This window comes from Bombina bombina, chromosome 4 (genome assembly GCF_027579735.1).
Source record: "Bombina bombina isolate aBomBom1 chromosome 4, aBomBom1.pri, whole genome shotgun sequence".
Lineage (NCBI taxonomy): Eukaryota > Metazoa > Chordata > Amphibia > Anura > Bombinatoridae > Bombina > Bombina bombina.
Genome location: NC_069502.1, coordinates 858,065,269 through 858,090,037, shown reverse-complemented (window position 1 = coordinate 858,090,037; position 24,769 = coordinate 858,065,269). Strand labels below are relative to the sequence as shown.

The following is a 24,769-nucleotide window of genomic DNA, read 5'->3' as shown; positions in this document are numbered from 1 at the left end:
GGATTGAAGTTAGAACTTCAAGGCCCGAACCACATGCAAATTATGAAGTAACCGCTCCTTCGAAGAAAGGCTAGGACACGAGGAAGGAACAATAATCTCCTAATTGATGTTACGATCAGAAACCACCTTAATAAGAAAACCTAACCCAGTACGAAGAACAGCGTTATCAGCATGGAATACTAGGTAAGGTGGATCACATTGCAAGGCAGCCATCTAAGATACTCTGCGTGCAGAGGCAATAGCCATTAAAAATAGAACCTTCCAAGATAAAAATGTAATGTTATGGCCATGCATAGGCTCAAATGGAGCCCTCTGCAACACTTTAAGAACAAGATTTAATCTCCAAGGAGAAGGGCTAGGTCAAAACACAGGTCTGATTCTAGACAGAGCCTGAACAAAAGACTGGATGTCTGGGAGCTCAGCGAGATTCTTGTGCAGTAAAACTTCACACCAAAATAAGTAGGTCCTCCATACCTTTTGATAGATGCAATGAGTAACCAGCTTACGGGCCTGAATGAGAGTATCAATAACTCTCTTAGAAAAACCTCTCTTGGCTAGGACTAAGCGTTTATTCTCCATGCAGTCAGCCTCAGAGAATCTAGATTTTGATGAACAAAAGGATCCTGTTCCAGCAGATCCCTGCAACAAGGTAGCCTCCATGGAGGAGAACATGACATCCCCACTAGATCCGCGACCACATCCTTCGCGGCCACAAGGAAGCAATCAGTATCACAGCTGTGGGCCTCGCCCACTCCAGAATCCGAGAAACTTCTCTCATTGCTAGGGCGCTTCTTATTCCCCCCTGATGGTTGATGTAAGCCACTGAGGTTATGTTGTCTGATTGGAATCTGATAAATTAGGTCAAATCCAGAAGGGGCCAAGCCTTCAGAGCATTGAAGATCGCTCAATGTTCCAAAATGTTGATCGGGAGGAGGGATTCCTCAAGTCAACAGGCCCTGTGCATTCCTGGCACCCCCAAACAGGTCCCCATCCTGAGAGACTCGCGTCCGTAGTCACTATCTCCCAGGATGGTCTCAAGAAGGGTGTCCCTTGGGACAGATGATCGGGACAAAGCCACCAGGAGAACGATTCTCTTGACCGGCTGTGCAGAGAAATCTGTTGAGATAGATCTGAATGATTGCGATTCCACTTTCTCAGTATGCACAGCTTTAGAGGTCTGAGATGGAATCTGGAAAAGGGAATGATGTCCATGCAGGACACCATGAGTCCAATTACCTCTATACACTGAGCTGCAGATGGCCTGAAGGAGGTCCGGAGGGCAAGACAACTGGAAGTTAGCTTGTAACGTCTCTGGTCTGTAAGAAATATCCTCATGGACATGGAGTCTGTTATTGTATCCAGGAACTCCACCATGGTACTGGGAATAAGAGAACTCTTTTCTAAGTTTATCTTTCATCCATAAGATCACCCTAGAAAAGCCTCTTTCTTTTGTGGCCTTGAAGACAGGTTTGATAAGAGGAATCTGCCCCTGGGAGGATGAGACTTGAAGCCTATTCTGTATCCTTGAGCAATGACCTCCAGTACCCACGGGTATTGCACGTCCCCAAACCAAGCTTCTGAAAAGAGTGACAGTCTCCCCCTACCAGATCTGAAGCCGAATCGGGAGGCCATCCCTTCATGCCGACTTTGACTCGGCGGGCTTCTTATTCTGCTTGGATTTATTCCAGGAGTGAGGAGGCTTCCAAGTTCCCTTGGACTTCTCCGGTTTTGCAGAGGGCTGCTGACGTTGGGATTTGCCCGAACGAAAGGAACAATAATTAGGACCTTGCCCTTTAAGCTTGTTCTTCTTATCCTGCGGTAAAAAGGCACCTTTGCCTCCAGTAACTGCGGATACGATACAGGCCTGGACCAAAAATAATTTTTCCCTTGAATGGGAGGGAAAGAAGTCTAGACTTCAAAGTCATGTCCGCAGACCAGGACTCAGCTAAAGTGCCCTACGGGCTAGCACAGAAAAACCTGAAGCCTTGGCGTTCAGGCGAATAATCTGCATATTTGAGTCACAAATAAAAGAATTAGCTACCCTTAAGGCCCTAATTCTTTCCAGGATTGTGTCGAGAGGACCCTCCACCTTGATCAACTCTGATAAGGAGTCGCACCAGTAGGTAGCCGCTCCCACAATCGCGGCAACATCCCGTTTGAGGAAACATTTTTTTTAATAGAGTTTCTAGCTTCTTATCCATGGTCTCTTTAAACATCAAACTATCCTCCAGTGGGATAGTAGTGCGTTTAGCAAGCGTGGGGACGGAACCCCACAACTCTAACAGAGAGTCCGGAACCGGGAATAATTTCTTAAAGGAAGAAGAAGAGGAAAAAGAAAAACTGAGTCTTTCCCATTCATTCTTAATAATATTCGCCATCTTTACGGGAACCGGAAAAGTCTGTGGTACAACCCTGTCCTCATAGACCTTATCTAATTTAGAAATACAAGGTTCCTCAGGTAATTTAGGTTCTGGAACCTTTAAAGTAGCCAACACCTCCTTTAGCAAAAAGCGTAAGTGTTCAATCCTAAATCTAGTCTGGTTCCTATGCAGCTGGAGGCTTAGAGGCAGCAGATTCTGACCCAGAAAGAGCATCCTCTGAAGTATCAGAGGCGTCTTCATCAGTATCAGATAATTCCAATAAGCTAGTAGATGACCCCTTGGAAGGATAGCAATATTTAACCTTTCGCTTGCGCTTAGCTGTGCGAGGTAAAGCACTAAAGGCCGCAGAAACTGCCATCTGTAATTGTTCAGTAAAGTCTGGCGGTAAAAGGGCCCCTCCAGATGGAGGAATAGGAGTGCTACAGGAAGCTGCATGTGTATTAGGAGATGAATGTAGGGTTCACACCTCACGGGATGGAGAATCCTCAGAGGTTGAAGACTCAGTAGTACTAAACATATTAGTTTTCTTTGATAAGATTACTTTATCAAAGCAAGTGGAACATAATTGAGCAGACGGGCATACCGTGGCCTCATCACAATATAGACAGGCATTAGCTTTAGGTAAAGAGGGAGTACCCTCTAACATATCAGAGTCCTCCATAGCTTGCGCTTATAAAAAGGACTAAGGACAAAGATAAATGGCACCTTTATACCCACAATGGCTGGGGCACTCACCACCTCCTATGACCCAGCCCAAGAGATAAACCACTTTGTCTCCATACACCGCATGGTCAGGAAGAAGAGAATCACTGTGACCACTCCCGGTCACGTGGTGCACCATGCAGGACCACCTCTTCACCACTAAAAGCACACCAAGCCTAACTGGCTGCACAGCGCCCAAGTAAAAGTAAAAACGTGATGTTCCTACTGCCTGAGCCACATCTCACACATGTCACAGCATAAACACAATATTAAAAATATGTGATAAATCCCACCTGTTCAATAATCCCCTTCCGGAGACATTAACCCTCGATTCCATTCAGATAAAAGGAGTCACACTGTGACCCTGTCTTCTTGCGTTATCATGTGTGTATAAATAAATTAAACGATCTTACCGGAATCTATGCCGTGAAACAGGAACATGGCCTCTCAAGTTTTACAGTCTTTTAGCATCGCTCCTGACATGGACTTGAGTGATAGAAGCAGGCAGTGAAACTCGTTAACACTGATTGCTTAGGAGCTGTTAATACGAGTAGAGTACAGGTAGTCTGGATGGGTTCGCAGAAAGACTCTCCCTGCATCTCCAGACTCTAACATTCGTCAATGCTCTCACTGAGAGGCTAACAAGACTACTTAAATCTCCAGTTCCATTCCAAAGAGTACTACCCTCCATAAGGAACTACTCCGTATCTTCTGACACTTCTCTGCCAACCTCCTGTGACAAAAGGCAAAGAATGACTGGGGGGATGAGGGGAGTGGGGGAGGTATTTAAGCCTTTGGCTGGGGTGTCTTTGCCTCCTCCTGGTGGCCAGGTTCAGTATTTCCCAAGTAAGTATTTCACAAGTAAGGAATGAAGCTGTGGACTCCCTTCATATTAAGATGGAAACACTTTCTCCCCTGTATGAGTTTTCTGATGCCTAATAAGATTTGATTTCTGACTAAAACATTTCCCACAGTCAGAACATGAAAATGCCTTTTCTCCTGTATGAATTCTCTGATGAGCAACAAGATTTGTTTTAGTGTTAAAACATTTCCCACATATAGAACAGGAAAATGGCTTTTCTCCTGTATGAATTCTCTGATGAGCAACAAGATTTGTTTTAGAATTAAAACATTTCCCGCATATAGAACAGGAAAATGGCTTTTCTCCTGTATGAATTTTTTGATGAGAAACAAGATTTGTTTTAGTGTTAAAACATTTCCCACATATAGAACAGGAAAATGGCTTTTCTCCTGTATGGATTTTTTGATGAACAACAAGATTTCTTTTATGGTTGAAACATTTACCACACATAGAACAGGAAAATTGCCTTTTTACTGTATGAATTTTTAGATGTCTATAAAGATGAGATTTCTTAAGAAAACATTTCCCACATTCAGAACATAAATTTCCCATGTGGCGTTGATTTTGAAGAAGATGTAAAGAAGCATCTGCACTGTGACCATGACTAGTATTATTGCAGTTTGTGAATTCACCTGTCAATAAGAAGAAACACAATGGGAATCATGTTATTAATTACAGAATTATTTTATCATGAGAACATATAAACTGTTCTGATTTAGTCAGTCTCCTACACTTAAAGCTTAAGGGCAGTTTACTGGATGTTAGGGACTATTTCTAAGAATTCACACTTATTCAAAGACCAAACTAAATTTAAATTAATGTTGTTTTTTTACCTAATGTATCTAGTCGATTAAGTGTATTCACAGCTTCCCAGTGAAAGAGTGTCAACTATATACAGTCTCAACCCCACAAGAAGCTAGACAACTACTACAAAAATAGAAACTACTTCCTAATGACCCAGAAGAGCACACGGCCTCATCCTCTGGGTCACCCCAGCTATGAGTCAGTGCACCAGAATGGCAACCTCTCCCCCACAGAGTCCCTCAACCCACCAGTAGACATACCAACACGCAACGATAGCCACCATAAGAGACCATCCCTCCCGGATTAAAGCCATACCCCTTTACCTTACGTCCTACTCATGGAAAAAGGACTCTATACTATAAAATATCTTTTTTTTTCTTAGTATCATATGAGAGCCGTGGGGCCCTTTAACCTTTCTTAAAACAACTGTTATTACATAAGTGTGTTGTTATTATAGCACTAAATCTTACAAGGTACTTGATATATGACTCTCAGGGACACCTTTCTGTATATCATACCTTCACTAAATAATTTTTAGTTAGTATGTTAAATCATGTACTTACCTACAGGTTTGTGTTTATGTTTGTGTACTTACCAAGAACCCTACCTAACTTAGATATGTGAAACTTACCACTTGTATCAGATAGTTAAACCCAAAATACTGTGCTTACCATTAATTAGTCAGTGCTGATAATATAGGCCCTTCCCTCCCCCCCAACTAAGTATATGTATACTTGTTTCCGTGACCCAGAAATGGAGCCCCAAGAGTAACCCTGGGCAGTGCAACTCTGTGCTGACCATTTACCAAAAATATGTGATATTTTTGGTTTGTACTTATGCACTAATGTTTTCCTACATTTATTCTTGCTCCCTCTTCTCTTCCTTTTTTGTTTTCTCCCTCTCTTTCTCCTCTTACCCACTTCTATTTCCTCCAAGTTGGGCGTTTCCAGACATACACAGACACCACCCATATGCAGGTAAATGACTCCTTTAACACTTTCCACCCTTAACGTCAAGGGACTAAATACACCTACAAAAAGAAGTCTATTGCTAAGATACCTTAACAAATATAAGACAGATGCATTTATACAAGAGACCCATTCGACAGACCCCTCCCCCCACAAACTCAAATTCTCCCTTTTCCCAATCTGTGAAAAAGCTTCTTACACAAAGAAAAGAGGTGTAATAATACTTATCCGGAATAATGTGACATACTCTCCCATCACTATAAACAGAGATGTAGAGGGTAGATACCTCATTGCAGTCTGTAAATTAAATAATATATACACCCTAGTCAACATATATGCCCCCAATGATCACCAAGACACATTCCTAAGACAATTACTACTTTAAATAGAACAAATTAAAAAGGGATCCCTACTGATAGGAGGCGACTTCAACATCACATGGGATCCAACACTAGACAGATGAACCCCCCAAAGAATCTGCCCAGACCCAAAGGGCTCACTTCTATCTAAGATATTCAGGAACACAATGGTTAGACACAGCCTCTTTAACATCTGGTGCTGCCGCCACACTTCCCACCGTGACTACACCTTTTACTCGACTGCCCATCACTCCTACTCTTGCATAGACACTATTTTTAGCGACTCCTGGACCCTAGATAGAGCCAAAATAGCAAATCTGTCCCTGGTTGACCATGACATGGTGACTACTACACTGAACCCTTCCAACCCAGAGGGACTTGCGGATTACTTAATTAAGAACCTATGGACCACACAGACAGCCACAAATTTACAGGAATATTTCCAAATGAATGACAATGAACTGGTTCCTGATGAAACCCTATGGGCCACTATGAAGGCATATATTAGAGGGACCCTTCTCAAGAGAGTGGCGCAATTGAGGGGAGAGAGCGGAGCTACTCTTGCAAAACTATTCAGGGAACTCTGAACCATAGAGCAGGAAAGTAAAAAAAAAACTAATCCCATTTTGGCCTCCCACATAGGAAAATTACCTCTAAAGAAATCCTTAAGTCCAAGATACCCTGATTGTGACTCCAGAAACTATTTTACTACTAAGGAAACAGAGCAGATAGGGTACTAGCCAATAAACTGCCCAAACTAAATCCACCAGAATCCGAAAATACATTTTAGTTATAAAGTAGTAATTCCCCTAAAGATAAAGGCAAAGCCTTTATGACCTATTAAAGGGTCATTATACACTCATTTTTTCTTTGCATAAATGTTTTGTAGATGATCTATTTATAAAGCCCATAAAGTTTGTTTTTTAAAAAAAAATGTATAATTTTGCTTATTTTTAAATTACATTGCTCTGATTTTCAGACTCCTAACCAAGCCCCAAAGTTTTATTTGAATACCGTCAGCTACCTTCTCCAGCTTGCTCCTGTTTGTGTAAAGGGTCTTTTCATATGCAAAAGAAGGGGGAGGGGGGGAGTGTCTTATTTCCCACTTGCAGTGGGCTTTCCAACTGCCTTTTCAACAGAGCTAAACTTAAAGCTTCTAAGTACGTTTTTAAACCATTTTATACTGGATTTTTATATCAGTATCTGTGCATCTTATTCTTTATAGTAGTTTCTATTAAATGCAGTTATATGAAAATGAGTGTATACTGTCCCTTTAAAGCTCACTAGGGATCCCTCCCAATGCTAAAGTTATCGCCTATTTTTATGCCAAAGTCTTAGCGACCAGACTCAGCCCTCTATTCCCGGAAGTGATCCATAGAGACCAGGTAGGATTTGTGATTAATCCTCAAGTCACAGATAGCATACAATGACTCCTAAATATATTTACAGAAGCAGAAAACCTAAAAAAAACCTTATACCCGGTTGTTTGATGCCGAAAAGATGTTTAACAGGGTACCCTGGGATTATATGACACCAGTCCTAGGGGTAGTAGGTTTACCCAAGATTTCTAGAGAAGCTGTGGGAGCTCTCTACTCCAACCCCACAGCAAGAGTGAAGGTTTTTGGGATTCTGTTCTCGACCCTTTGCTCTCCGGAATGATACCCACCAGGGATGCCCCCTCTGCCCCCATTAAACTTCGTCTTAGCAATAGAACCACTAACAATGACCATACAATTAATCAAAAGACATTAAGTGTATATACATACATGGCACTTAACAGAAACTTTTCTCTTTGCGGATGACCTAACGGCCTTTATAGCTGATCCTAATTCATCATTACCACACCTCCTACAACTATTTAAATTATTTGGTACACTTTCTAACTACAAACTGAACATAGCTAAGTTGGAAGCATACCCCCTGAATCTCCCAGATCTGAAACCTACAAATAAAATGCAAATTTGCTCCCGCCCCCCACTTAGTCGGGTAAGCAGTGCTGGTCACTGACACATGTAAAGATACTGCTACACTTCTTAAGATATATATCGCCACCAACTACCTATCCTATTACTACACTGCTATCACCCGAGAGATCACAATGATGGGTGCCGCATGGGAAGAGAAAATATTATAAATCTTTGATGATCACTTCGTTAAATTGCAGTGCCTTGTGATCAAAACATTTGGGACAATGTCACCGGGGGGGGGGGGGGGTCTGGAGGAGAGTATTGTGGAGACGCAATCGGGACCTTATGAAAATGAGAACTCCAGAGATTTTGAGTGTTGTCACTATGCTATTAAACATGGCCATTCATGTGAGACACTAAAACAAGGTGTTCAGAGAAGATGGAGGATTAGCGCAACATGTCGGCAAACTCATAGCCGTGAACACTGATCTGCCTGGATATGGAGACCCTAGCATTGAGGTTACTGCAGACCGTGTCTATACTGGAACCAAGGAATATTGTGGATGCAATTTCTGCGGTCGGACTCTACACCATTTGGCTCACACAAGAGCATTACCCCCATGGATGACCTGCCGAATATGCTCCGGCTGAAGATCAAAGGAATGGCTATGACTTCTCCCTTTGGGGATTTTGCGAGTATCAATAGACAGACTACCCATTCAGCACTTCTGATTAACTTTCCCCATGCCAGGCTTACTGATCTGTCCACACTCCTGCAGCCCTGGGAAGGGACGGAAATGTGCAGCTACAGTATCTCACAAAAGTGAGTACACCCCTCACATTTTTGTAAATATTTTATATCTTTTCATGTGACAACACTGAAGAAATGAAACTTTGCTACAATGTAAAGTAGTGAGTGTACAGCCTTTATAACAGTGTAACTTTGCTGTCCCCTCACAATAACTCAACACACAGCCATTCATGTCTAAACCATTGGCAACAAATGTGAGTACACCCCTAAGTGGGGCCCAATTAGCCATTTTCCCTTCCCGGTGTCATGTGACTCGTTAGTGTTACAATGTATCAGGCGTAAATGGGGAGCAGGTGTGTTAAATTTGGTGTTATCGCTCTCACACTCTCTCATACTGGTCACTGGAAGTTCAACATGGCACCTCATGGCAAAGAACTCTCTGAGGATCTGAAAAAAAGAATTGTTGCTCTACATAAAGATGGCCTAGGCTATAAGAAGTTTGCAAAACAATGAAACTGAGTTGCAGCACAGTGGGCAAGACCATACAGCGGTTTCACAGGACAGGTTCCACTCAGAACAGGCCTCACCATGGTCGACCAAAGAAGTTAAGTGCACATGCTCAACGTCACATTCCGAGGTTGTCTTTGGGAAATAGACGTTAGAGTGCTGCCAGCATTGCGGCAGATGTTGAAGGGGGGGTTCAGCCTGTCAGTGCTCAGAGCATACATCGCACACTGCATCAAATTGGTCTACATGGCTGTTGTCCCAGAAGGAAGCCTCTTCTAAAGATGATGCACAAGAAAGCCCGCTAACAGTTTGCTGAAGACAAGCAGACTAAGAAAAATGGCAACCGAAGAAAGTTGCTAGAAAAGTGTACACAGAAATAGCACTCACTCCCTCAAAAGACAAATTATATACGTGTGGTGTGGTGTGGTATATGTTTGAGAAAAAATAACACATTAAAACATAAACTTCGAAAAAGCCGGTGTAGCCGCGAAACATGTCAGGAGTAGGGGAAATTGGGACCCCTCTGTTTTAAATCTAGTAGTACTAGTTTAGTTGTTATACTGTTATATCTGAGCTGACGATGACCGTATTCTCAGATTAATTAGACAGACATAATCATCAGGGAGCAGCCCGCTGCAATATTATTTGAGACTAATGTCTCATATAGATGATAACTTTATCCGCCTTTAAAACTTAATCCTTACTATCTTAAATTATTGTGAGATTCACAAGTCACGCATGCATTAGCTGTATACAGCACTAATGCTTCGTATGCTACCCTCAAGCACTAACGGACAGCTCACTGTGGTCGGCGTCCACAGTATAGTATCCGCTCATATATTTAACCATTGCTAATTATAGACAAATAGGATCCAACGAATAGTGATGTAAATAATACATCAAGACGCTGGATAACCAGTAGATCAAGCTTTTCAGTTATTTAACTTAACGGCGAAATACTATGTTATATTTCAATCGCCTATACTGTACTATAATGTTACATACGGAATGACACGCTATTAAATTGTCTCACTATTGTCATACAGCACCGTAGTTTACATACTGACATTGGAGAACATCTGTAGTCCTGACCATTTAAAATTATTACGTGCTTCAAAAGTAACATAATGAAGTAGCTGCTACTTATTCCAACACCAGACAGACAACCAACGATAATTTACTAACACAGTAATACGCTCAACAAACAGCAGGTTCTACCATACATCTATATTAAGTAAACATTTCAGTTATGTGATTTGATGTTGTAATATTTCGTTCCACTCTAACCGCCTAAACTTTGCAATCCAGTTATAAATGGAATAATACGCTACTTAGTTGTGCTATTGTCTATATACAGCCTCCAAGAACAAATATTGATATTTAAGAACAGTGGTAGCTTCAACAATCCCACATTATTGTGTGACATAATAGTAATATACTGATAAGCTATACCCAATATTAACTGTGCACCAGTCATTACAACATATCAAAGCACAGCTTGTTATACTGTTGAATAGAAGTTCATAGATTCAAGTGTTATCTAATTAAAACAACAAGTATACAATCAACGATAACCCTATTAATTTATAAATATGCTGAACAGCTAGTAAAGCAAGCACCCGTATTAATTATTTGACCTAACAGAGAATTTTAGTGGTTTACTTAGACCATTTCAATTGTAATAATAAAGCAACACACTGATCAATACGCTACTCAACTGTTAAATTAATTTTTTGTATACAGTAACCAAGTTTATTCGTTTTTTTTCAAACAACCTCCATCCAGTATAATAATTTCATATACCTATACGAATTGCTTATCCTTTACGCTATTTAGTTGTCAAATTGGAAAATATACATACGCTATCAAGCCACCCTAGTACCTATATAGAACGACAAATATCTTGCGGTATTAGTATTATTAACATTATATAGCAACTTTAGTTATCAACAACGATAATCCATTTTCCAAAGTTATCATTGAGTGTTTACAATATATTCACATAATATTAGATCTCAGTACATTTAGAGACAAAGCACAAGACATCTTGTTACATATATTTTTAACTATCTCAAAGTATTATCTTGGATTGAAATTTTATTATCCTATCTACTACCGCTAATTTGCATGCACAACAATTGCAATATAATATCATTAGGTGACATTTCTAGTGTAATTAGTATGCTTACTGCTATATACATATATATTATGCAGTAAACACTATAGTACTAATTCTAACTTTCACTAGAATAAATCCAACAGCCAGTGGATACTGTAATTATCTAAGTAACAATTTCTAACAGGGCTCTTATGATACCCTATCTATTAAATTAGATGGTTTTAGCATTACTTGACAAAGTATTATACTTAACACTAATAGGTACCTATTATAGACCATATTGAGGTCACATCATGCGCACCTATACAATTTTGCTTAACCACAATTTACAGTATATCATTACCCCGTATGAACGTACAATGACTGATCTGTCAATATAGTCTTAGCTCAATTCGCCTGGTAATATCCAGACAACCTTACTTATTACAACTACTAGTCCCCTAGGGTTTTTAAGTGAGCCCAATTTTTAATTAATCCTTATTAAAGTTTATGTTTTAATGTGTTATTTTTCTCAAACATATACCACACCACACGTATATAATTTGTCTTTTGAGGGAGTGAGTGCTATTTCTGTGTACACTTTTCTAGCAACTTTCTTCGGTTGTCATTTTTCGATGTAAATTAGTACACAGCACCCCAGGGCAAGCTAGATTAATATTAAGGCCAAGCCGATACTATTATTAGCCTAACCCTCTATACCTAATGTAGTGCCATCACATCCTTTTCTCTATAGACAAGCAGACTAAGGACATGGATTGCTGGAACCATGTCCTGTGGTCCGATGAGACCAAGATAAACTTATTTGGTTCAGATGGTGTCAAGCGCGTGTGGCGGAAACCAGGAAGGAGTACAAAGAAAAGTGTGTCTTGCCTACAGTCAAGCATGGTGGTGGGAGTGTCATGGTCTGGGCCTGCATGACTGGGGAGCTACAGTTCATTGAGGGAACCATAAATGCCAATATGTAATGGAACATACTGAAGCAGAGCATGATCCCCTCCCTTTAGAGACTGGGCCGCAGAGCAGTATTCCAACATGATAACGACCCCAAACAAACCTCCAAGATGACCACTGCCTTGCTAAAGAAGCGGAGGGTAAAGGCGATGGACTGACCAAGCATGTCTCCAGACCTAAACCCTACAGGGCATCCTCAAATGGAAGGTTGGGGAGCACAAGGTCTCTAACATTCACCATCTCCATGATGTCGTCATGGAGGAGGGGAAGAGGACTCCAGTGGCAACCTGTGAAGCTCTGGTGAACTCCATTCCCAAGAGGGTTAAGGCAGTGCTGGAAAATAATGGTGGCCACACAAAATATTGACACTTTGGGCCCAATTTGGACATCTCCACTTAGGAAATAACAGAGGTGCAGAGGTGTCTGAGGGTTATATAAAAAAAACAGTCTGAAAAATCAGGGAGGGCCGTGGACTCACTGTGTCAAGAAATAAATACATTTATCAAGTAAGCATAAATTTTGTTTTCTTTATTATGACACGGTGAGTCAACAGGATCATCAATTACTGTGGGTAATCAATACCCAAGCTAGAGGACACAGATGATAAGGGAGTGACAAGACAGGCAACCTAAACAGAAAGCACCACTGCTTGAAGAACCTTTCTCCCAAAAGAGAACCTCAGCCGAGACAAAAGGATAACATTTAAAACTAGAAAAAGGAATATAAGGAACCAATCTGCAGTCATGCAAACCAGTTCCACAGAAACTACATTTAAAAACCCTAAGAGAAAAAACAACCCACATGTAAAGAACCAGAATTATCTCAGTAGACTGCAACCCCGCAGTCTGAAAATCAAACAAAATAAACCTCTCAACCAGAGAAAGAGAGATAACAGTAGTTTTCTGAAACACAGAAAATAAACAAAAACAGAAGAAATAAATAAAGCCCACACAACATCCAAATTGTTCATGCACGTTCCTTAAGAGATAAAATGAGGACACAGAGAGGAAACAACAATTTACACACAAATTTTTTTTTTCACTTAAAAAGATGCCTTATCCAAAAGAAGATAAAGCGATTCACACTGCAAGGCCGACAGTACCTAAACTCTCTGAGCAGAAGATATAGAAAACAAAAAGAAAAATTCCAAGAGATTTAAAATCTATGGAATGTCACAGCTCAAACTGAGCCTGCTGTACATCCGCCAGACACTTGTGTAGAACAAGGATAAATCTGACAGACAAACCGTCCTCCAGACTGACCTGAAGAAAGACAAAACTCCTGGAAATCCCTAAAAAATGTTTAACTATTATAAGCCTTTATGTATTTAAACATGTGTCATAGCCCACATGGGTATTGAACCCAGGACTGCAGGCTTGTAGTGCTGTGTGTTACCACTGAGCCACAGGTTTGACCCTACTTCCAAGAGTAGTCCATGTATTGCCATGAAACAGGGCATTTATGTCATGCCCTATGGTAAAAGGAAAAACGGAAGAGACTTGGAAACCTGAATCATGTGACAATGACCTAATCAGCACCCACGCTTAGACAGAACTAAGCAAATCAATCCTGAATTTGAAGGTCCGTCCTGAGGAACAACCACCAATGGTGGAAGAAAAAAACATCTCCGCTAGGTCTGAAAACCACACCCTGCGACTTTGCATGAACTATTAAAATTTTGAAACTCGCTCCCATTTGATACGAGCAAACGCTTATGGAAGGGGAACCATCAGAATGAAATCTCAAAGAACCACCGGGGTATTTTGCAGAGCAGCCTGCTAATTACTTAAACGTAACATGGAAAAATTGCGTACTGCCATCTCCAAACCCAGCACCCCTCATGTGAGGATTACCTGGAGAACACCTCTGAGAGAAGCGTTCACTCCTCAGAAAGATAAATCTGACTGCTCAAAATCCATTCCCGGAATAAACACTTGAAAAGTGAATAATTGATAAAACTAGACTGTGAACATCCGCTCACCGAACATTCCCCGCCATCATGCAAAATAATTCCTCCCAGGTGGATAATGTAAACCACTGAGAAGAAAAAATAATAGGATGTGGAAATTCCTTGACCCCGAGGGTGCAAGCAAGGCGAGCGCTCTAACACTAATTCCCCTCTCTGATCCCCAGGGGAGAAACTCGGGTCGACAGATCTAGATCTATCCACCAGGACAGAGTCACAAGATTCTTGGGCCACTATCTGAACCTGCATAACCGCAGACTCTCAGACAGGATTGAACAAAGGGATGATGTCCAATGAAGCAAACATCAGACCATTACCTCCATACCTTGAGCCACTGAAGGGCCAAACAGCAGAGTGCCAAAAGAGGCAAGAGGAAGAATCCTCTATTTCTTGACCACTGTACAAAAATATTTTCTGAGATAGGGAAAACTATTCTATCCCTAAGAAACCACCCCTGTAGTTGGAGAACAGAAAGGTAAACCTCAGGAACCTGCAAAAACATGTCCTCCAGGACTAAGGCCACTATTAACTGACCCTCCTAATATAAAGAAGAATGAAACAACTTGTTTCCAATAGAAAAATGGAACCCTGAGATGACCTGTTGAGACACTTTAGGTCTAATATAGAGCAAAAACTCCTTCCCTTTAGAGAACCTCAAAGAGGAATGATAAGAACCCAGGCCCTGTTCCTACAGGGAAACTGGAGCTATCACTCACAGGGAAGATAAATCCCAAACGTACTACAAGAAAAGCCTCACAGTTATCTGGGCAGCAGATAAAAGGAGAGATGGAACCTGCCACAGGCAGGGATCGTAGAATCCTGAAGAACTATGTCCACATCTATGGCCCATCTTGTCCAAAAGGAGAGAAAAAAACCCCCACTTGGACCAATCCGGATTGGGGCAAACTCCTTTATCAGAACCATTCCTGCAGATCAGGACCAAACAAGGTGTTACCCTTGTACGGATGCACCAGAAAAAAAAATTGGACTCAGATCCACTGTACAAGACACGCCCCGCGGCTAATACAGCGAAGCCAGAGTTCTTGAGTCCAGGCTAAAAATGCTTGGAAGAATCAGAAATAAAAAAGTGGCTATCTTAAGAGCCACAGTTCTGTACTGGATCTGCTCCAAAGGAGTCTCTACCAAGTTTGCATCAGAAAGGGCATTAAAACATATTAGATGCCGCTTGACATAGCGGCCAAATGACCCAATTATCCTGAAAGCACTGCTATCCTTTCTAGGGATCATAGTTCTCTTAGAGTAGAATTACCCTACTACTCAGGCCCATGCGAACTGGTATTTAATGGAGACAATTTAATGGAGACAGTGACAAGAAACATCTATTTAAAGAGAGGAGATGGGAAAAAGGAGCCCTGTGCAAAACTCCTAGCACAGTCTGAAACAGGAAATAAAGGTTTACAGGAGAATCCTGGTACTTAGAAAGTTTTCTAGAATCTTTTTAAAGTTGACCACGACAAACACATCAGAGTCGCCCCAAACTAACATACACGCAGGTGTTGAAGCTTAAATCTGGAGACTACAACTTCAGCATCAGATGAAGGAATTATACTGTCCAAATTGAGATTTCACCCTCAGAGGCTACCGACGTATCCTCCTCATCAAATCTATGAGGAAGGTCAATCTATGTAGCAGCAGGTGGAACAGAAACCTTACTATCTGGATCACCAGAATTCTCCTTGCAAATTTCCCAGTATAGGAAAAATTGACAATGCCGCAGGTACCGCAGGAAATACCTGAGCAAAAGTCTGCCAGCAAATCACTCCTCCAGGAGACTGGGAGGAAACACAGGGCACTTCACGTAGCGCCATAAAGGCTTGGGACGTATGAAGAGAAAGCTGTGGCATTGCCTGAAAAGCATCAACTTAGGAGACATAAAGCTCAGAGGAATAAATCCATACATTCAATAGCTCCTTGCTAAATGAGTGGCACAGCAAGGCATAGACATAGTAAAACGTCTAAATAACAACCATAAAGGCGAAAGGCTCCTATTAAAAAAAACCCACACGCCTAGATTTAGAGTTTTGCGGCCAAAGGGGTGCGTTAGCTACGCGTGGTTTTTCCCCCCCGCACCTTTTAAACAACACTGGTATTTAGAGTTCTCAGAAGGGCTGCGTTAGGCTCCAAAAAGGGAGCGTACAGGTATATTTACCGCCACTGCAACTCTCAATACCAGCGTTGCTTACGGACGCGGCCAGCTTTAAAAACGTGCTCGTGCATGATTCCCTCATAGGAAACAATGGGGCAGTTAGAGCTGAAAAAAAAACACCTGCAAAAAAGCAGCGTTCAGCTCCTAACGCAGCCCCATTGTTTCCTATGGGGAAACACTTCCTAAGTCTGCACCTAACACCCTAACATGTACACCGTGTCTAAACACCCCTAACCTTACACTTATTAACCCCTAATCTGCCGCCCCCGCTATCGCTGACCCTTGCATATTATTTTTAACCCCTAATCTGCCACTTTGTACACCGCCGCAACCTACGTTATCCCTATGTACCCCTAATCTGCTGCCCCTAACACCGCCGACCCCTACATAATATTTATTGCCCCCTTAATCTGCCCCCCCCCCCAACGTCGCCGCTACCTATCTACAATTATTAACCCCTAATCTGCCGATCGGACCTCACCGCTACTATAATAAATGTATTAATCCCTAAAGCTAAGTCTTACCCTAACACTAACACCCCCCTAAGTTAAATATAATTTAAATCTAACGAAATAAAATAAATCTTATTAAATAAATTATTCCTATTTAAAACTAAATACTTACCTGTAAAATAAACGCTAATATAGCTACAATATAAATAATAATTATATTGTAGCTATTTTAGGATTAATATTTATTTTACAGGCAACTTTGTATTTATTTTAACCAGGTACAATAGCTATTAAATAGTTAATAACTATTTAATAGTTACCTAGTGAAAATAATTACAAAATTACCTGTAAAATAAATCCTAACCTAAGTTACAATTAAACCTAACACTACACTATCAATAAATTAATTAAATAAACTACCTACAATTAAATCAACTAAACTAAATTACAAAAAAACATAATTTATGTAAGAACTTACCTGATAAATTCATTTCTTTCATATTAGCAAGAGTCCATGAGCTAGTGACGTATGGGATATACATTCCTACCAGGAGGGGCAAAGTTTCCCAAGCCTATAAATACACCCCTCACCACAGCCACAATTCAGTTTAACGAATAGCCAAGAAGTGGGGTGATAAGAAAAAAGTGCGAAAGCATAAAAAATAAGGAACTGGAATAATTGTGCTTTATACAAAAAAATCATAACCACCACAAAAGGGTGGGCCTCATGGACTCTTGCTAATATGAAAGAAATGAATTTATCAGGTAAGTTCTTACATAAATTATGTTTTCTTTCATGTAATTAGCAAGAGTCCATGAGCTAGTGACGTATGGGATAATAAATACCCAAGATGTGGAACTTCCACGCAAGAGTCACTAGAGAGGGAGGGATAAAAATAAAGACAGCCAATTCTGCTGAAAAACAATCCACACCCCAAAATAAAGTTTCAATCTTATAATGAAAAAAACTGAAATTATAAGCAGAAGAATCAAACTGAAACAGCTGTCTGAAGTACTTTTCTACCAAAAACTGCTTCAGAAGAAGAAAACACATCAAAATAATAGAATTTAGTAAAAGTATGCAAAGAAGACCAAGTTGCTGCTTTGCAAATCTGATCAACCGAAGCTTCATTCCTAAACGCCCAGGACGTAGAAACTGACCTAGTAGAATGAGCTGTAATCCTTTGAGGCAGAGTTTTACCCGACTCAACATAAGCATGATGAATCAAAGACTTTAACCAAGACGCCAAAGAAATGGCAGAAGCCTTCTGGCCTTTCCTGGAACCGGAAAAGATAACAAATAGACTAGAACAGTGATTTTTAACCTTTTTTTTGCCGTGGCACACTTTTTTACATTAAAAAATCCTGTGGCACACCACCATCCCAAGATTTTTAAAAAATCACACATTGTAGCCTAATACAGCATATATATATACACATACACACAAACACACACATACTGTATGTATTGTGCTGTTATGCCATGCCTCCTACAAACTTCCCCTGCACTGGGAGTAAAAAACAAGCAAAGTTTAAAAAATATGTCACACTGTTGTCAGTCTGCCGTGGCACACCTGAGGATCTCTCACGGCACACTAGTGTGCCACTGCACACTGGTTGAAAAACACTGGACTAGAAGTCTTTCGGAAATCTTTAGTAGCTTCAACATAATATTTCAAAGCTCTAACTACATCCAAAGAATGCAAAGATCTTTCCTTAGAATTCTTAGGATTAGGACACAATGAAGGGACCACAATTTCTCTACTAATGTTGTTAGAATTCACAACCTTAGGTAAAAATTCAAATGAAGTCCGCAACACCGCCTTATCCTGATGAAAAATCAGAAAAGGAGATTCACAAGAAAGAGCAGATAACTCAGAAACTCTTCTAGCAGAAGAGATGGCCAAAAGAAACAAAACTTTCCAAGAAAGTAATTTAATATCCAGAGAATGCATAGGTTCAAATGGAGGAGCTTGTAGAGCCCCCAGAACCAAATTTAAACTCCAAGGAGGAGAAATTGACTTAATGACAGGTTTTATACGAACCAAAGCCTGTACAAAACAATGAATATCAGGAAGATTAGCAATCTTTCTGTGAAAAAGTACAGAGAGAGCAGAAATTTGTCCTTTCAAGGAACTTGCAGACAAACCTTTGTCTAGACCATCCTGAAGAAACTGTAAAATTCTAGGAATTCTAAAAGAATGCAAAGAAAATTGATGAGAAGAACACCAAGAAATGTAAGTCTTCCAAGACTCGATAATATATCTTCCTAGACACAGATTTACGAGCCTGTAACATAGTATTAATTACGGAGTCAGAGAAACCTCTATGACTGAGAATCAAGCGTTCAATCTCCATACCTTCAAATTTAATGATTTGAGATCCTGATGGAAAAAAGGACCTTGAGATAGAAGGTCTGGTCTTAACGGAAGAGTCCACGGTTGGCAAGTAGCCATCCGAACAAGATGTATACCAAAACCTGTGAGGCCATGCTGGAGCCACCAGCAGTACAAACGAACGCTCCTTTAGAATCTTGGAGATCACTCTTGGAAGAAGAACTAGAGGCGGAAAGATATAGGCAGGATGATACTTCCAAGGAAGTGACAATGCATCCACTGCCTCCGCCTGAAGATCCCTGGATCTGGACAGATACCTGGGAAGCTTCTTGTTTAGATGAGAAGCCATCAGATCTATTTCTGGAAGTCCCCAGATTTGAACAATCTGAAGAAAAACTTCTGGGTGAAGAGACCATTCGCCCGGATGTAACGTCTGGCGGCTGAGATAATCCGCTTCCCAATTGTCTTATACCTGGGATGTGAACCGCAGAAATTAGACAAGAGCTGGATTCAGCCCATACAAGTATTCAAGATACTTCTTTCATAGCCAGAGGACTGTGAGTCCCTCCTTGATGATTGACATATGCCACGGTTGTGATATTGTCCGTCTGAAAACAAATTAACGATTCTCTCTTCAGAAGAGGCCACGACTGAAGAGCTCTGAAAATCGCACGGAGTTCCAAAATGTTGATTGGTAATCTCGCCTCCTGAGATTCCCAAACCCCCTGCGCTGTCAGAGACCCCCATACAGCTCCCCAACCTGTCAGACTCGCATCTGTTGAGATCACAGTCCAGGTTGGAAGAACAAAAGAAGCCCCCTGAACTAAACGATGGTGGTCTGTCCACCACGTCAGAGAGTGTCGTACAATCGGTTTTAAAGATATTAACTGTGATATCTTTGTATAATCCCTGCACCACTGGTTCAGCATACAGAGCTGAAGAGGTTGCATGTGAAAACGAGCAAAGGGGATCACGTCCGATGCAGCAGTCATAAGACCTAGAATTTCCATGCATAAGGCTACCGAAGGGAATGATTGAGACTGAAGGTTTCGACAGGCTGAAACCAACTTCAGACGTCTCTTGTCCGCCATAAAGCTCTTCTAGCTAAAATAGCTAAAGACATATACCTGACATCAACTCTAATGATATCAAAGATGGCATCACAAATAAAGTTATTAGCATGTTGAAGAAGTTTAACAATGCTATGAGTATCATGATCTGACACTTGTTGCGCTAAAGCCTCCAACCAAAAGGTTGAAGCTGCAGCAACATCAGCCAAAGATATAGCAGGTCTAAGTAGATTACCTGAGCATAAATAAGCTTTTCTTAGAAAAGATTCAATTTTCCTATCTAAAGGATCCTTAAAGGAAGTACTATCTGCCGTAGGAATAGTAGTACGTTTAGCAAGAGTAGAGATAGCCCCATCAACCTTAGGGATTTTGTCCCAAAACTCTAATCTGTCAGATGGCACAGGATACCATTTTTTAAACCTTTTAGAAGGAGTAAATGAATTACCCAGATTATTCCATTCCCTAGAAATTACTTCAGAAATAGCATCAGGGACAGGAAAAACTTCCAGAATAACTACAGGGGGTTTAAAAACCGTATTTAAACGCTTAGATTTAGTATCAAGAGGACTAGATTCCTCCATTTCTAATGCAATTAAGACTTCTTTAAGCAAAGAACGAATAAATTCCATTTTAAATAAATATGAAGATTTATCAGAGTCAATATCTGAAACAGAATCCTCTGAACCAGAAAAATCATTATCAGAAACAGAATCAGAATGATGATGTTCATTTAAAAATTCATCTGAAATATGAGAAGTTTTAAAAGACCTTTTACGTTTACGGGAAGGAGAAATAACAGACATAGCCTTCCTAATAGATTTAGAAACAAAATCTCTTATATTAACAGGAACACCCTGAGTATTAGATGTTAATAGAACAGCAAAAGGTAATGGAACATTACTAATAGAAATACTATCTGCATTAGCAAGTTTATCATGACATTCATCACAAACTACAGCCGGCGGGACAGTTACCACAAGTTTACAACAAATACACTTAAATTTGGTAGAGCCAGCATCAGGCAGCGTTTTTCAAGAAGTAGCTTCTGATCCAGGGTCAATCTGAGACATCTTGCAATATGTAAGAGAAAAAACAACATATAAAGCAAAATCTATCAAATTCCTTAAATGACAGTTTCAGGAATGGGAAAAATGCTAATGAACAAGCCTCTAGCAACCAGAAGCAAATAAACAATGAGACTTAAATAATGTGGAGACAATAATGACGCCCATATTTTTTAGCGCCAAAAAAGACGCCCACATTATTTGGCACCAAAAATGACGCCACATCCGGCGACGCTGACATTTTTGGCGCAAAACGTAAAAAAAAAAAAAAATGACGCAAATACTAACAACTTCCGGCGACAAGTATGACGCCGGAAATGACAAAGAAAATTTTTGGCGCCAAAAAAGTCCACGCCAAGAATGACGCAATAAAATGAAGCATTTTCAACCCCCGCGAGCCTAACAGCCCACAGGGAAAAAAGTCAATTTTAAGGTAAGAAAAATTAATTATTCATATGCATTATCCCAAATAATGAAACTGACTGTCTGAGATAAGGAATATTGATCATCCTGAATCAAGGCAAATAAATGTTTTAAACACATATATTTAGAACTTTATATAAAAGTGCCCAACCATAGCTTAGAGTGTCACAAAAAATAAGACTTACTTACCCCCGGACACTCATCTACATATAGCAGATAGCCAAACCAGTATTGAAACGAGAATCAGTAGAGGTAATGGTATATTAGAGTATATCGTCGATCTGAAAAGGGAGGTAAGAGATGAATCTCTACAACCGATAACAGAGAACCTATGAAATAGATCCCGTAGAAGAAGACCATTGAATTCAAATAGGCAATACTCTCTTCACATCCCTCTGACATTCACTGCACGCTGAGAGGAAAACCGGGCTTCATCCTGCTGCGAAGCGCATATCAACGTAGAATCTAGCACAAACTTACTTCACCACCTCCACGAGAGGCAAAGTTTGTAAAACTGAATTGTGGGTGTGGTGAGGGGTGTATTTATAGGCATTTTGAGGTTTGGGAAACTTTGCCCCTCCTGGTAGGAATGTATATCCCATACATCACTAGCTCATGGACTCTTGCTAATTACATGAAAGAAAAACAAACACAAAATTACAAAAAAATAAAAAAAGATTACAAGATTTTTAAACTAATTACACCTACTCTAAGCCCCCTACAAAAATAACAAAGCCCCCCAAAATAAAAAAATGCCCTGCCCTATTCTAAAATAAAAATTTTACAGCTCTTTTACCTTACCAGCCCTTAAAAGGGCCTTTTGCGGGGCATGCCCCAAAGAAAAAAAACATACAATACCCCCCCAACATTACAATAGACATACATACATTACCCCCCCCCAGAACAGCCAATAGAATGCGAGCTCAATCTGATTGGCTGATTGGATCAGCCAATCGGATTGAACTTGAATCTGATTGGCTGATTCAATCAGCCAATCAGATTTTTCCTACCTTAATTCCGATTGGCTGATAGAATCCTATCAGCCAATCGGAATTCGAGGGACGCCATCTTGGATGACGTCATTTAAAGGAACCTTCATTCGGACTTAGGACGTCGTTAGAAGAGGATGGATCCACGTCAGCTGCTTCAAGATGGTCCCGCTCCGCGCCGTATGGAAGAAGATAGAAGATGCCGCCTGGATGAAGATGTCTACCGGTTCGGATGCCCTCTTCTTGCCAGATAGGATGAAGACTTCGGACCCTCTTCTGGACCTCTTCTTGCCGGATAGGATGAAGACTCCGGACCCTCTTCTGGACGGATCGGTGATACCCGGCGTGGTGAAGATAAGGTAGGAAGATCTTCAGGGGCCTAGTGTTAGGTTTTTTTAAGGGGGGTATGTGGGTGGTGGGTTGTAATGTTGGGGAGGGGGGTATTGTATGTTTTTTTACAGGCAAAAGAGCCGTTTTCTTTGGGGCATGCCCCGCAGAAGGCCCTTTTAAGGGCTGGTAAGGTAAAAGAGCTGTAAAATTTTTATTTTAGAATAGGGCAGGGCATTTTTTTTATTTTGGGGGGCTTTGTTATTTTTTAGGGGGCTTAGAGTAGGTGTAATTAGTTTAAAAATCTTGTAATCTTTTTTTATTTTTTGTAATTTAGTGTTTGTTTTTGTAATTTAGTTTAGTTGATTTAATTGTAGGTAATTGTAGGTAGTTTATTTAATTAATTTATTGATAGTGTAGTGTTAGGTTTAATTGTAACTTAGGTTAGGATTTATTTTACAGGTAATTTTGTAATTATTTTAACTAGGTAACTATTAAATAGTTATTAACTATTTAATAGCTATTGTACCTGGTTAAAATAAATACAAAGTTGCCTGTAAAATAAATATTAATCCTAAAATAGCTACAATATAATTATTATTTATATTGTAGCTATATTAGGGTTTATTTTACAGGTAAGTATTTAGCTTTAAATAGGAATAATTTATTATTTATTTCGTTAGATTTAAATTATATTTAACTTAGGGGGTGTTAGTGTTATGGTTAGACTTAGCTTTAGTGGTTAATACATTTATTAGAGTAGCGGCGAGGTCCGGTCGGCAGATTAGGGGTTAATACTTGAAGTTAGGTGTCGGCGATGTTAGGGAGGGCAGAATAGGGGTTAATACTATTTATTATAGGGTTTTTGAGGCGGGAGTGAGGCGGATTAGGGGTTAATAAATTTATTATAGTGGCGGTGAGGTCCGGTCGGCAGATTAGGGGTTAATAATTGTAGGTAGGTAGTGGCGACGTTGGGGGGGGCAGATTATGTAGGGGTCAGCGATGTTAGGGGCAGCAGATTAGGGGTAAATAGGGATAATGTAGGTTGCGGCGGTGTGCGGTCGGCAGATTAGGGGTTAAAAATTTTTAATAGAGTGGTGGCGATGTGGGGGGGCCTCGGTTTAGGGGTACATAGGTAGTTTATGGGTGTTAGTGTACTTTAGAGCACAGTAGTTAAGAGCTTTATGAACCGGCGTTAGCCCAGAAAGCTCTTAACTCCTGGCTTTTTTCTGCGGCTGGAGTCTTGTCGTTAGATTTCTAACGCTCACTTCAGCCAAGACTCTAAATACCGGCGTTAGGAAGATCCCATTGAAAAGATAGGATACGCAATTGACTTAAAGGGATCTACGGTATGGAAAAGGCGCGGCTGGAAAGTGAGCGTTAGACCCTTACCTACAAGACTCTAAATACCAGCGGTAGGACAAAACCAGCGTTAGGACCCCCTAACGCTGGTTTTGACGGCTAACGCAGAACTCTAAATCTAGGTGACAGTTTTTTTACATTATAATTCTGAACATGAGGGGAATAGTGTACCCAACACTATGTAATCCAGGAGCCAAACCCCCCCCCCCAAAAAAAAAAACAGTTTACAGGAACAGACCACTGTTTCCCCATAACCACAAGCCCCCATTCTCATGATAAACAAAAGGGGCACATATGTTAAA

At 40.5% G+C, this 24,769-nt stretch overlaps 1 protein-coding gene across 1 annotated transcript in view; it reads right to left on the bottom strand.

The window, feature by feature from the left end:
* Nucleotides 1-3,975: 3,975 nt before the first annotated feature.
* LOC128655657 (oocyte zinc finger protein XlCOF7.1-like) overlaps nt 3,976-24,769 on the bottom strand; it is a 99,979-nt gene continuing 79,185 nt past the window's right edge. The window contains exon 8 of the mRNA XM_053709243.1: nt 3,976-4,577. Within this exon, the coding sequence (XP_053565218.1) occupies nt 3,976-4,577 (602 nt within the window). The remainder of the gene's footprint in view (nt 4,578-24,769) is intronic.